The sequence below is a fragment of the Danio rerio genome, chromosome 21 (assembly GCF_052040795.2).
Source record: "Danio rerio strain M-AB ecotype USA chromosome 21, GRCz13ab, whole genome shotgun sequence".
NCBI lineage: Eukaryota > Metazoa > Chordata > Actinopteri > Cypriniformes > Danionidae > Danio > Danio rerio.
In genome coordinates this window covers 45,644,536-45,660,000 of record NC_141041.1, presented here as the reverse complement: position 1 = coordinate 45,660,000, position 15,465 = coordinate 45,644,536, and the positions used below count along the sequence as shown (strand labels likewise).

The window sequence follows — 15,465 nt, the reverse complement described above, 5'->3', positions numbered from 1 at the left end:
TTTGATTCATCATTTGCGATGTCGGTTTGAGGATTTGATTTATAGTTTGAGCATTTGATTTAATCTTTTAAGCGTTTGGATTTTTATTTTAATTTGGTTAGGAAAAAACTCCCAGAATTCTGTCATAACCTCAATAAATTGTAGGTTAGACATATATACATAAAATACGTTTAGGTGTTAATTCGACATTATTATTAGACTGAAATGTGCGAAGTCTTTGTGTTTGTGCCAGGGCAGAAGCAGACAGACGCTCGCGACAGAGAAGTCGTTGCCACGGCAACCGGAGGAATGATGCAAACGGAGGCTGGACGATGACGGACTTCACTCGACTTCATGACGGCAGGAATTAAGGTGGACCAACAAAACGCTCACACATGCTCAGCTCCTTTACTGACCACAAACGAAGAGTTCCCGTACGGCTGCATGACTTATGTTTATGTTATAACGTTTAACGTAACAAACGCCTCGGCGTTAAGCTTGCTAATTGTGAAACGCGTGTGTGCAATTTTTTTTCCAGAAGCCTGTTATAAAGCTGTTACACTAAATTTTAACACACAATTCCTCTCGTAGCATAAAATACATAATCTCCAAAAGCACATTTTGAGGTATAGCCTAAAATAAAAGGTGGGTTGAATATGAATATGATGAAAACCAAGTGTCAGAAATGAATTTGCTTCACACTTTACAGATGCTGATTCTCTGCCTCATTGTGTGGAACAGATTGGAGACACTAATTCCTCTCAGAAACACGTCACAGTTTGATTAATGAACAGTACAATACTAATCTCAGCTGTGTGTATATAGTACATATATAAAGCTGCCCTCCATTTAAAATATTGCCACCTGCATTATTATTATTATTATTATTATTATTATTATTATTATAGGGAGTGGATGGCTGTGTTTGCCTTCGTCAGCTGTATGTTCAGCCATCCTTAAGGCACCACCATGAGCTCGGTGGGGGCAAAGAGAGCGAGCGATGGGGTGAAGGAGGGAGAATCGCTGCAGGCATTACTGAATTACAGAATCCAGAGAGAGAGAGACGCATTGATGGACAGAGAAAAAGAGAGAATCTACGTTACTCTCAGCTTGATGGAACGACAGTGAACACAATAGACAACAGAAGAGCTTAATTCCACAAGCCTCAGACAAAAAGACAGAGATGCTGCTGATTAGACAGCAGTGAAATTACCTGAGGGAGGAGATAAACGGAGAGAGAAGAAGAGTGTGGGCTTTAATCCTCTTGGCATGCGAGTGTATCTCCTGCTGTTTGGCACTGAGTGCAGTGGTCACCCTGTGTGTGAGTGTGTGCCGCAGAGTTTGTCGGTGGTGCTGGGACGCTTTGGACTGGAATGCATCTGAGCTAACCTCGGGGGGCTTTCGGCAAGACACCATGCTGGGCAAGGATTACATGCTCGCCATCATCATCGTCAACTATGATGGTAGGTGCATGAATGCATTTACTCTTTCTCCTCTTCTTTGTTCTGCCTCACTGCTCTCTCCACTTTTGTGCAGTGCAGGCTGGAGCGGTCAGAGTAAGCAGAAAAGAGTTTCCCTTCAGCTACAGGATTGTTTACATGCTCGCTAATGTACTTTAATTACAGGTGCTCTGTCATACTAGACCCACCCAGCTGTTTGAAGACCCTTCTTTTGACACACTTAGTGAAATGTAATTAATTATACAGATTAATCACACTCAAATCCCGAACTCTAAAAAGTTGGCCTGTTGATATTATTGAAAATGCGTCGTTTTTTTGCTGGAGACCAGGGCTAAACTCATACATTCATGGACAGTGTGTATGTGACCTGTGTGGTTTTGTTGGGATTATGCATCTGTTGGAGGATTAGTTTATAGAAACAGAGCAGCATAATTTAACTCACATCACGAGGCACTAGATAAACCAGTAAACTCCTTTTTTTGTTTGAATATTTTTTATAAATTTTCAATTAAATCCATTTACAAACCCTTCAACCCCTAGAAGAGAACAAAACAAAGCTGTCGATCACTTCAGTCTAAAATTACAAGTATTTGGAGAAACATAGCAATGTACATAATTATAATAATTATAAAAACAACAAAAAACAAAAACGAAAAAAAAAAAAATTAACCCTCTACCGCACGCATTATGATAAACCTGTAAAAAAATATTTGACTCGATATTTGAAGTGCTGTAAAAAAAAAAAATAAATAAATAAATATATATATATATATATATATATATATATATATATATATATATATATATATATATATATATATATATATATATATATATTCATATATATATATATATATATATATATATATATATATATATATATATATATATTCATATATATATATATATATATATATATATATATATATATATATACATATATATATATATATATATATATATATATATATATATATATATATATATATATATTTATATATATATATTAAAAAAAAATTTTAAGGTACTTTATGAAATGTTGCCATCTGGCAACAACGTCCGACAGTGGATCTACCTGAGAAATTTCAAGTGTAAAACTTTCCTTATAATTAATAATTGTTTTGTTTGAAATAATTTAATTGGTGTTGCAGCATTATGAGCTTTAACACAGAACTTATAAATAACACCTTATACATACTTTACCACAACTCATATTCCAACAGCTTTCATTTATTCTATTCTTTTTTTGCTGAATATTATTGAAAACAATTATAATATTGTATTATCATATATACAACATACAGTAAATATAAATATTTTCTCCAGTAAATATTATAACAAATAAATAACAAGTCTAGTATATCCAGATGCATCAGAATGATGTAGCTACTAGCTAACAATGTTTATATATATTATACTATATACTATACTACGCCTGTCTTATCTGTCTCTTACCTGAACTGTCTCTATCCACTGTCCAGTCTGCATCCTTCTCATGGTCACTAAAACCCATCTCACCCTCACTTTCATCTGCAGGAATAGTCAGTTCTGTTCTTTTCTTCTTTAAGTTACCACAGAACATGGTGGTGCTCGCTAATACACTGTTCATTGATATCTGTTCAAAAGTAGTATTGTCATTAAAACTAGATTTTAGCCCTATGCAAATGCCATTAACACATGAATAATCAACATTATATTACTAGCATTCATGTTGTTATTGTTACAACTTAAAAGTTCACAGGTGACCTTGCTAGCTAGCTAACCCATTGCTATATTGCATGTTCCACTATTGCACCGTGTTTCCATTTGGTAACACATTTGATTGATTTACAAAAAACTAATTAGATTTTTTTTTTAAATTTGAGTTGTGAATATGTCATCATAACTTACTGGAGGTGATGTTTCAGATTGTTTTGTGAATCTGACATAATTTGATCCTTTGCTTTTACTGACGTTTACATTTGCATTTAGCAACTACTCGACAATAAACGGCAGTCTGTCAGAAATCACGCTACAGAAAAACACTGCATGTCATGTGACTTAACCAAAGCACATCATTGGCTACTCTAAGGTCTTTTTTTTTTCAACAAAAAAAAAATAATAAAAATATGTCGGCCTTAAAGAAACAGTGGCAGGGAAATGAACATGAGTATCATGTTACCATATGGTTACGCCGTGCAGTAGAGGGTTAATTAATTAAATTAAATATATAGTTGAAGTCAGAATTCTTAAACTCTATGTTTTTTTTTTTTACGAATTTCTGTTTAACGGAGAGAATATTTTTTCAACACATTATTAAACATGGGCGAGGCAGTGGCACAATAGGTAGTGCTGTCGCCTCACAGGCTGGTTCGAACCTTGGCTCAGTTGGGGTATCCGTGTGGACTTTGCACGTTCTCCCTGCCTTCGCGTGGGTTTCCTTCGGGTGCTCCAGTTTCCCCCACAGTCCAAAGACATGCGGTACAGGTGAATTGGGTTGGCTAAATTGTCCGGATTGTTTGTGTGGATGTGTGTGTGGATGTTTCCCAGAGATAGGTTGTGGCTGAAAGGGCATCCGCTGCGTAAAAACCTGCTGGATAAGTTGGCAGTTCATTCCGCTGTGGCGACCCCGGATTAATAAAAGTACTAAGCTGACAAGAAAATGAATGAATGAATGGATGATAACAGCCTTTGCGCCTACTAGTACGTGGCGAAGACCCCTACTGGCCCATATCTATCAGTTGATAACCATTGATAATGCCCTTGAATTTCTTTCAACAGAAACAGGTCAACAGAAATGTCTGTGATTGAATTTTTCTCGATGCTCCAAATCATAAAGAGCGCAAACAAAAATTCATGGCTTTATTTTTTATAAAATGATATTATTGTGATCTTAGGCTGTTGACCAGAAAACCATCACATTGAATCATGTAATTTCCGTATTCTGTTCACAGAATAGCGATTGAGATGTGGTGTAGTAAAATTATCATCTAAATTTCTTTTAAAGAGCATTTATTTTTCATTTAACTATGAGTAATTAATTATAATATATTATAACTGACAAAATAATTTTGATTTAAGTGATTTTGATTTTATTTAAAAACAAAAACAATGTACCAATAATATTAAAAATTAAGTAATAAGTAATAATAATGTTCCAACTCAGAACCAGTGAAATACACCCATAAATAAGATTATAAAGTAAGCTTGTATTATACGTTGATGTGAATTTTAACCTTAAATTGTGATGTTTATAATATATAAACATATTAAAATACATATATATATATATATATATATATATATATATATATATATATATATATATATATATATATATATAGTATAAATATATATAATATATAAAAAAGGACACATTATATACCAAATACCCAGCTGTACGTAGGCAGAAATTGTCCTCGACGCGTCCTCTCCACGTCATCGCTCTTAAAATAACTTCCGATAAACACAGAGAGGAGGTGTGTATGTGTGTGTGTGACAAAGGGTGTGTTTGTCTGTTGTCTGTGTATGAGAGACAGTGAATGATGGAGCAGCTTCTGGAATTGCAAAGGCAAAGACAGTAAGCGTTCAGACACAATGCTGATTGGTGCTGACTGTACGCTGAGGGCAGGGGCTTCTGTAAATATACAGGAATTGATTGCATTTGAGTCAAATTTTTCTTGTTTCATCAATATTGTTGTGCTTTCGGTAGCTGAAATACTGTCTGCCATCCTGTGAAGACGTCTTCATAAGCATGCTTAAAAGGAAATGCTGTGTCTTCCTTCCTGATTTATTGAAGGCGCATGGATTAAGTCCCAGATGGACAATTAGATCCACCTCGAGTCTTAATCTTCCCAGTCTGACCTCACACGGACATAACAGCACTGAGATTATCTGACCACTGACATAACGTCACTGGGATTATGTTTTCTTTTTTTTCTTTTTTTTGACGTAGCTTCAATTATCTTCTCGCTCATCGCTCCTTCTCCCTTTTTTTCCAATAGTATTCAAACATAGATGTATTTGAGCTGTCTTATTTTTCCGACATAACTCCTGCTTCCTTTGCATGAAAACATAGATATTTACATTAGATGTTGCCTACCCTGTTGTTGTCTATTGGAAGGTGTGTGTCAATAGAGCCGCCATTTTAGTACAGGGTAGAGCTCCTTTGAAATGAATGTGGGACCAAGCTGCAATGGAGGACTGTGGCCATCCAGAGCCAGATATATATGTATATATGCACATATATACAAATATTTATGATCGGGAGTTTTCCCGGTGGTCATTATGCAAATTGTTTTTTTTTTTAAATTACGAAATTTATAATTAGACATCACTTTTCTGCAGTCCTGCATTCCTGACAGAAGCATCTGTTTGTGTGCATGGAAATGTACTATCCTTCCTCTTTGTTAAATTTGATCGAATTCGTATCCTAAAACACACCCCCTCTCCCGCGTTCACTTCTCATTGTAACGGAGGGAGCGATTCGTTTGTGAATTAATCTTTGTTATGAAAAACTCATTCACTAAGTTTCTGGCAGTGCAGCGTCTTGTTGTCATATTTTATTTACATTGTTTGCTTATTTTATTCAACAAAAGTAGCAAAAACCTGGTATTGAGTGCAAGTTGGTGCTTTGCCTTATGGCAAATATTCATTCATTCATTCTCTTGTCGGCTTAGTCCCTTTATTAATCCGGGGTCGCCACAGCGGAATGAACCGCCAACTTATCCAGCAAGTTTTTACGCAGCAGATGCCCTTCCAGCTGCAACCCATCTCTGGGAAATACACACATTCACACACACACTCACACACTACGGACAATTTAGCCTACCCAATTCACCTGTACCGCATGTCTTTGGACTGTATAGGGGAAACCGGAGCACCCGGAGGAAACCCTTGCGAAGGCATGGAGAACATGCAAACTCCACACAGAAATGCCAACTGAGCCAAGGCTCGAACCAGCGACCCAGCGACCTTCTTGCTGTGAGGCGACAGCACTACCTACTGCGCCACTGCTTTGCTTATGGCAAATATAAATATAAATAAATATATGCTAATATACTGCAAAAGTGTACGCAGCTTTGTTCACATTCGATATATTTGGCAACACAGTAGCAATGCTAAAAGTCTAGTCACATGTAAGGTATGTTTATACTATTTACTATAATTGGAAAACATTCTGACAGTTCACTTACATAACAACTGTTTTGGAGGCCTGAAATTTTTTACTTTCAAATTAGTGTCCGGAGTGGCACGATTGCACAGTGGATAGCGCTGTTGCCTCACAGCAAGAAGGTCACGGGGTTTCCCCCACAATCCAAAGACATGCGCTATTTGTAAATTGAATAAACTAAATTGTCCATAGTGTATGAGTGTGAATGAGTGTTTCCCAGTGCTGGGTTGCAGCTGGAAGGGCATCTTATGCGTAAAACATATGCTGGATATTGGCAGTTTAGCTCCTGATTGAAAAAGGGACTAAGCTAAAGAAAAATAAACGAAGGAATGAATGAATGAATGAATGAAGTAATGAATGAATGAAGGAATGAATGAATGAATGAATGAAGGAATGAATGAATGAATGAAGGAATGAATGAATGAAGGAATGAAGGAATGAATGAAGGAAGGAATGAATGAATAAATGAATGAATGAATGTAGGAATGAATGAATGAATGAAGGAAGGAAGAATGAATGAAGTAATGAATGAACAAATGAAGCAATGAATGAATGAATGAATGGATGAATGAATGAAGGAAGGAAGGAAGGAAGGAATGAATGAATGAATGAATGAATGAATTAATTAATTAATTAATTAATTAATTAATGAGGTGTTTTTTGGGAAAAAGAATACATCATGCACATTCATTTTATGTGTTCAGATTGTAGGCGTGCAAATATGGCAGATTACATGATAATTTTGTAACAGATTGCTTATTACTGCATTGACATGCATAATCTAATATTATTTTTGTCATTTTGTGGTTCTCTGACACGGATCATTTTGACAATGTTGTGAAACTTTTCCATTTTTAGTACATTGCTGTCAGAACAAACCCTTACTATTGTTTGATCATGTTTGTGGTTAAAATCCAATAATTTTTGCAGGAATCCATGTTGAAGTTTGTGTACTATGAACAACAGAAAGCTGCTTGGTTTAGCTTGTGTAAGTTATATTTTAAATGCTGTGAAAGAAAAGACAATGGACCATTTGGCAATGTAAACTGTAAATGTTTCTTTCAGAACTTTGCTATTGAAAGGAACTTGAAAATGAAAGATTTCCACATGCACATTTTGCTATTGTGTCAGATTTCACTATAGTGTGATGCATCTTATGCCTGTAGTAAGGGAGGGTATAACCCAGTTTTAAGAGCAGTCCAAAGCAAGAGTTATGAGTGCTGTGATCTCTCTGTTAATTGCACATCCAGATGTTTGTTCTTTACCTTTGGAAGGCCTTGCTCAGGGGCTCCTCAGCTGGATATCAAAGATGTAGAGAGTTCGGATCATTCACACCCCCACCATTAATTCCTGCCGGAACTGGGAAACTGGCAAACCTTTCGATTGCATGTCCAGTTCCCTAACCATTAACAACTGCCAGTTAGTCCAAAACTTATACTCTTGGTGTCCAGAGATGGTCTAGCACCTAAAGGCCAATTTATTCTTCTGTAATAAGTGCACGTTGTAGGTCAGGTGTTGTGTACACTTTACCATACCCTGATGCGCACTTTACAAAAATGTACAAATCGTGATGGTGCAGAGTGCAAGATCTGTCATTGTTCAGCTAGGTTGTGGCGATGAGGACGGGCAGAGCCGAGCGCAATGAGAGTGAACCGAGGCCAGTGGAGCAAGTGTTTAATAAAGCCTGGTTTATACTTCTGCGTCAAGTGACCGGCGTAACCAACGGTGCATGCAACGCACGTAGCTGTGCATTTATACTTCTGCGCGCTGTCTCTGTTGGTGTGCATTAACACTTCCGAAGTGCTAGTTGGCAGTGAGGTGTAAATGTTCCTCTGTGTCGAGTTTCTTCGCTGCTGTTTTGCTTTTCCTTAACACTTCCTGGATGTACAAGTGGCTCAAACTCGCTCATTTTGAGGCAGGAACAGGCGGACGTGCAACAACTTTAACCATGAGGTAAACACAAAACAAAACTTTCCATCCGGAGCTCCTTCACGGGACTTGTCAGCGCTACCAAGATGACCAATCACAGAACTCGTGTAGTTACATTTTTTGAGAGGTGCGAGGCCGACGGCCAAGGCGAAGGGCTATGCGTCAGCGCCGTAGCATACGCCAGCGTTTGACGCAGATGTATAAATCAGCCTTAAGTGTTGAATGCTGTGGAGTAGCTCCAGAAGGATACTTTTGTTTTGCGTTTACTTTATGTTTAAAGTTATACTTTTAAAGTTATCAGTTGGCTTGTTGATGTTCATCAGGTTCTACCTCTTTCTACCTTTGTTGTAAAGCTACTGCTAAAATAGCATTGCATGCATTTCCGGCATAGACCCCAAACATCGGCAAAGAAACTTAACACAGTGAGACATAAGCCCCTTTCACACATACAGACCTTTCCGGAAAATTATCGGCAATTTTCCGGAAAGGTTGTATGTGTGAACAGGTCCTTTTTGAAAATACCGGTAAATTCGTTCTGGCTATTTTCCGGAAAGAGAAGTTGTAACATTACTGGTAATTTGCCGGAATGCTGCGCTGTGTGAATGCAGACGGAAGATTGCCGGAATAAGCGCGTGCACGTCTAGAACGTGCTGACGTAAGACTTCTGCTTTAGCCAATCACAACAGTCAGACGCATTTACGTCCGCGCGGTTTATGAGAAAAGCCTTCAAATATTTTTCCAGACACATTTAGCTGTTAGTCAGATCACGTTTATATGTTCTTCTTAATGCCAACTGTGTAAATAATCATCGATGAGATGCTTATGATAAGCCGTTGTTTGTTTACCTTTAAACTTTGCGTGTGCCTGTGAAACAGCCTGTGAGCGCCTGCACACGCACATATTATGAACATCTCGACATGCGAAAGTGATCCTGCGAAAGTTGTTCACAATATTGATCATCCACAGAGTTTGTAATTTAGTCAAATGTTTACAAATACAAGCGCAGCCGTTTAAAGCTCATTTGTGGTGAATGATGTCAGAATTTACCGGTATTTTGGAATGGATGTGTGAATGCTCTTTTCCGGAAAATTTCCGTAACGTCCTCGCCTGTGTGAACAGCGCTTTTTTGAATATACCGGTAAAGTCGTTCCGGAAATTTTCCAGATATTTACCGGTATCACTGTGTGAAAGGGGCTATTGACAGTTGACATCGGCCTCTGGTGGATTTATGTGAGAACAACAGACGCAAATGGCACTCGCAAGAGAATTTTCAGACCTGAAAAAGCGTACACAGCGGCCTCTAGTGGATTCACGAAAACAAAAACTGCAAAAACAAAACCGTAGCTCCTGGGATATTTTGCTCTGTAGGGATGGTATACAGTTTAACCCAAAGAATGACCAGTCTGGTAGATGAAGAAGAGCTGGAGTCAGAGATTTAAAAAAAATAAATCAAGTTCACTGATAGTTTGCCGTTTCTTCAGCAGAAGCCAGCTTCAGCACTCGCAATGAGTTCCTAGGCCTCTCTGCTTACAATCACCAATCAATAACAATTATACTCTCACATAACGTCATTAACTGCGTCATACATATTGGTGTTCTAACCTGATTGGTTAAAACACAGATAGACTAGGAAAATTTCCACGTGGGGTTTGTGCGTACAATTCTGAACATTATCTTAAGCATAAACGTCAGACATCCCTTAGACTGATTAGAGCTGACTCCAGACCTGTGAAATAGATCAACAATTAAATAGAACACACACACTTAAAGTATTATTCACTTAAAGTTTCATATTCAAGGCTGAGAGTACTCTCAGCCGTCTTTATCAAAACTGGTTAAAAACTGGTATAATCTACATTCAGGCAGTTATATTCTTACTATACAAAGTCCATCTTGAATAAAAGTAGAATCACTTTAAAAGAATTAACCGTAAAAATAACAAAATCACTTTAGACATTTTAGATAGTATTAACTACTAGAAATAACAATAGAAACAGTTGATTCCAGTCCTTAGCCCTCAGTTCCACTCAATGTCTCCGTGACCTCTGACCTTATTTGGTGGCTTCTGAAAATAGTTATAAAGAGACAGGCAAATGCACTGAACATTCTTATATTAAGCAATGTGTTAACTTATTCATTAATTAAAATCGATTCACAGTTAATACTCAAAAGATCAAATAATTATCGTCACGGTTTATGGATCTGTGTGTTCCTCCTGTATGTTAAGTATCTTGCCTTGTGTGTTGTCATGTGTGAGGGTGTGTGTTTGTTTACCTTTTGTGTTGACAGCGTGCTATAGGATCAGCTGATGTCATCAGCTGACTTAATCATCTTCCAGCTGGTCCTTATTTGCCCGGCTATATATTTCCTCATGTGGTATGTTCTGGTTATCAGTCCGTTGTTTGTCTTGTTTCTGTCTGTTGTTTTCCAGAATCCTTCGTTGTTCATTGAAGTCTTAATTGTGACCCGTGGCTCTCTTGTTTTGAGCTTTCTTGTCTCCAGTTCACTCCAGTGATATACTTTGTTACATTTTTTCCTTTTATTAAACACTTGCAATTGGATCCTTTTCGTCGAGTGTCGTGACAAATTATATTTAATAAAAAAATTATGAGAAACAAGATGATGAGAAAAGGATAATCGTTGGTCCATGATGAGATGGATTGGAAAGCAGAAATCTGAATCCTTCAGCTAGAAATGTATATTGGGTATGTAATCAAAATGAGCTTGGGTTGCTTAAAACAGAAATATAATTCAGGCATATCTCAAGAGCCTTTAGTGTACTTGTTTTCCAATACAGAAAAACTGGTCTGAATCCTGTTCGGAGCAGGAAAGATAGTACTGAATGATAGTAATAACACAATAACAAAATGCTTGAAAGCTTTTAGAGCATATTGCAATTGTTTTTCAACCGCCCACAATGACCTAGCGATGTGCTCAAGCAAACACAGATCGTCAGAACATCGTCAGAAGTGCTTAATGATAACTTTATATGACACTTTTATTGTTGACACCATCTTAGGGCTCTATTTTGACGGTCCATGCGCAGAGCACAAAACGCAGGGCGCAAACGCTTTCAGGGCATGTCAGGACGCGTTTTTGCTAATTTAAGGACGGGAAATCTGCCTTGCGCCAAGGCGCATGGTCTAAAAGGTTTGAGTTCATTTTCTTAATAAGTTATAGGTGTGTTTTGAGAATAAACCAATTAGAGTCTCTTCTCCCATTCCCTTTAAGACCCAGCTGCGTCGCGCCAAGAGCGCATTCGCTATTTACAGGACGCAAAGTAAGTCTAAGTGGAAAAAATGAGCATTTCACTAGCAAACAGTTCACAGTTAACAGTTTTTTAACAGAAAACAACAGAGCATCTACTGCGTGAGAATGAGAGATAATGGATCACTTTCACTTTCGCTCTTGGATAGGGAAATCTTTACACAGACATCAATTAGCCTATAAATAATTCATTTCGTTTGTTAAGCGCAAAGATTTGTTTCAAAACTATTTCTTAATTCAGTTATAATTATTCAGTTATAAAAAGCCTCCCGAGATGAAGAAGACATAAAAGCAGTGATTTTTCATATTTATGTAGGCTACAAAATAATATGTTTTGTAATATTTTAATCCTTTATATTTATATCCTATATATATCCTTAATATTAAAATTTTTTCATATGTAAAGATATTTGCCTATTGCTCTCTTGTGCGTATTAAGCAGTGCGTAAGCGAGACGCAACTCTGCGCCGGAGTTTAGACCGGGTTAGTTTTGGTCTAATGAAAAATCTATTATAGATTCTCAGAATAGCAACGCGCCAGCGGTGCGCCTCAGAACGCCTTCCTTTTTATACCAGAACGCCTATGGGTGCACATATGAGTGCTAATGCATTTGCTATTTAAACAGCGTAGTTCAACGCCTCAAAACGACTCTTGGCCAAGATGAAACTACCAAAAGATTATTGTGCCGCGCCTTGCGCCCCACTGCGCCGGGTGTATGATAGGGCCCTTAGACACAAACAGGCACAGTCCCTATATAGCAGTTGCCATAGGGACTGATCATGCAGTACAGGTTTTCTCAGGAGATCATCAATAATTCACAAACATCCTCTTCTCAACCCCCCCCCCCCCCCACCCCCTTCCCCCCACGTGTTTTCATCATTCAATCTGTTGTTATCGCTTCATCCTCATGAGCCTTCAAGTTGTTAGTGGGTGCTTCATGGGAACTGCGGCACCACCTACACGCGCAATGCTGTTATACCACAGTTACAGGAAGTTAGGCCATGACTTGCTCAAGCTATACCACAATGCTTTTAAGATTTTATACTCCACGATTTTTCTGAAACCACAGACTTGCATTTCACATTTGGAAACGTATGCAATGCATATACAATAATGGAACGCATGTACAATATGCAGCAGGTACGCGATTCCTTTGAAGAAGATTGGTGTGTTGTACATTAGCAACCCCTTTTGTCTAATATCCATTAGTAGTCATCTGCTGGCCTCTGAGCAAACAGTAACCAATGAGGCATCTGCGTTTTACAAATCACACCGTTATTAAAACTGCCTTCAGCTCCAAACACAGCAGATGTCATTTTAGGAATGAGGATCACAATTAGACTGAGAATAGCCTTTCTTTTTTCCTCAGCCTTTTCTGTCTGTGTTTTATTTCTGCCAGCTGACAGCGCAGCTAGCCAGTTCCAAACACTAAAAATGTCATGGCAACACAGAGTGATTATTATGGGCTGTCAGGAACGGAGGCGAGAGGTGGCTTGTGAAAAAGAGAAGAGTTCGATCCGGACATGATTGATGCTCTCCGCGGAGGGTAGTGGAAGACACACAAACAGAAGACACTTACACTGTCATTCGCTATGACGGCATAAGGAGAAGATATAAAACATATTGAGACAGTTCAGGGGAATATTGCTATGGCTTGATCAATAATATGCAGGCTCTTGGAAATTCGTCATGATGGTTTGAGAATTTATCTACGGACTGTCTGCTGATCATTAGCGACCCTCGGGATGGGGACAAGATTAATTGGACTGAAGCAGATTTGAGGTGTTGGTTTAGAGGTTAAACCCACAGGCCTTTGTGTTGTAAGATTATTGTGGCATTAGCGGTTCTCTACAAGCTCTCAAATCTGTCTAAAGCAAAGGCGAGTAATACCCTCTTTTCTTTCCTTAACTTAGCGCTTCATCAGACCTGTTTTTACAGCACTACACACTCAGAAAATATACACTACTGTGGCTACCACTCAATGGTTTTTGGTCAGTAAGTGTATTTAGTTAACCTATTTTCCAGAAAGACAAAATAGTAGTTATGTAGCTTATTGTAACCTTATTGTAGGTATGTATACAAAGTGTAGTATTAAATCTTTATAAAGTTCTAAGATGTACAATATTAATGCTCTTTACATTTACACTCAAAAATATTTTTGTTGCTTGTTCAAACTGCTTATTTAAAATGAGCTAAAACAACACAATTGAGACTTACTTGAGATTTCATTGACACATCTTAATTGTGTTTTGTTCAATCTACTTAAATTTCATTGATTAATTTTTTTAACCAGGGGTCACCAAAGTAAAATTAATCGGCAACTTATACAGCAAATGTTTTACACAGCGGAGACACTTCCAGATGCAACCCAACACTGGGAAACACCCATACACTCTTGCATTCACACAATAGGGTCAATTTTAGCTTATTCAATTCACCTACAGTATAGCGCATGTCTTTGGACTGTAGGGAAACGGGAGCACCCGGAGAAAACCCACGCGAACATGGGGAGAACATGCATACTCAACACAGTAATGCCAACTGACCCAGCCTGGACTCGAACCAGTGACCTTCTTGCTGTGAGGCGATCGTATTATCCACTGCGCCACCCCACTTAAATTTCTAAAAACTAATAGGTTAATTGAATACGTTCATGTTGTCCCAACACAAATCGATTGTGTGGAACCCAGCATTGTTGTAGATAGTCCACAAATAGGCAGTAAAATATCGATTTTTTTAATTTTTAGATTTGTCTGATGTTTGAGAAAATATAAAGCGAGACTATATCAGTTTTTTCACTGTTTTTTTTTCACATTTTGCTGAAAAGTACCATAAAATTGTGTGGCGTGACATAGCAAAAACGAAGAAAAACAACATTTAATACTGTATGAATCACATGAGAGATTGTGTTTATCTTTATTGTTGGACACTTGGCGACACGGTGGCGCAGTAGGTAGTGCTGTCGCCTCACAGCAAGAGACAGTCTCACAGTCCAAAGACGTGGTATCAGTAAATTGGGTTGGCTAAATTGTCCATAATATATAAGTGTAAATGAGTTTGTATGGATGTTTCCCAGAGATGGGTTGCAGCTGGAAGGGCATCCGCTGTGTAAAACATGTGCTGGATAAGTTGGTGGTTTATTCCGCTGTGACAACCCATGATTAACAAAAGAGACTAAGCCGAAAAGAAAATAAGTGAATGCATGAATGCTGGACACTTATCTCCATAAAGCGCTGTTTATTTCATATGAAATTATGATTTTTTTTCTATGACTTGTTGCACATTTTCACTAAATAGAGAAAGTAAAAAAAAAATCATTTTGAAAACGAAATGCATTGATTTTATTTTTTTGCTGTTTGAAACAACTAACACTCATTTGGGGGATGGTGGGTCTCTAGCGGGGGGGGTCTTTGGAACGACCGCTGGCAAACGCTATGGATGAGCTCACCGGGGGCGTTGGTTGGACCAGGGGGAGAGCTCACCAAGCCATGCCCGGGAAGAGACCACTCTCTCCGGCATGACCCGCGCCTGGAGGGGGGGTAGCGCGTCCCTGGGTTTCGCTGACCTGCCGTCGAGGTTTCGATAACAGACTCAAATGAAGGACTTAGTGCAATTTTCGATTTCGCGGTTGAACGAACCAGGGGTCTAACGAGGGCCCCGTTGCCCCAAAACAAGCGT

At 38.2% G+C, this 15,465-nt stretch overlaps 2 protein-coding genes across 3 annotated transcripts in view; both read left to right on the top strand.

Annotated features, from left to right (window-relative positions):
* Window positions 1-15,465, top strand: part of pcyt1bb (phosphate cytidylyltransferase 1B, choline b) — a 658,357-nt gene that overhangs the window by 478,740 nt on the left and 164,152 nt on the right. The window lies entirely within an intron of this gene.
* apbb3 (amyloid beta precursor protein binding family B member 3) overlaps window positions 963-15,465 on the top strand; it is a 67,008-nt gene continuing 52,505 nt past the window's right edge. For both annotated transcript variants that reach the window (XR_015520745.1, XM_087301946.1), the window contains exon 1: window positions 963-1,442. Coding sequence is in view for 1 of the 2 variants with exons in the window: in XM_087301946.1 (XP_087158072.1) it covers window positions 1,394-1,442 (49 nt within the window). In the remaining variant the exon portion in view is untranslated. The remainder of the gene's footprint in view (window positions 1,443-15,465) is intronic.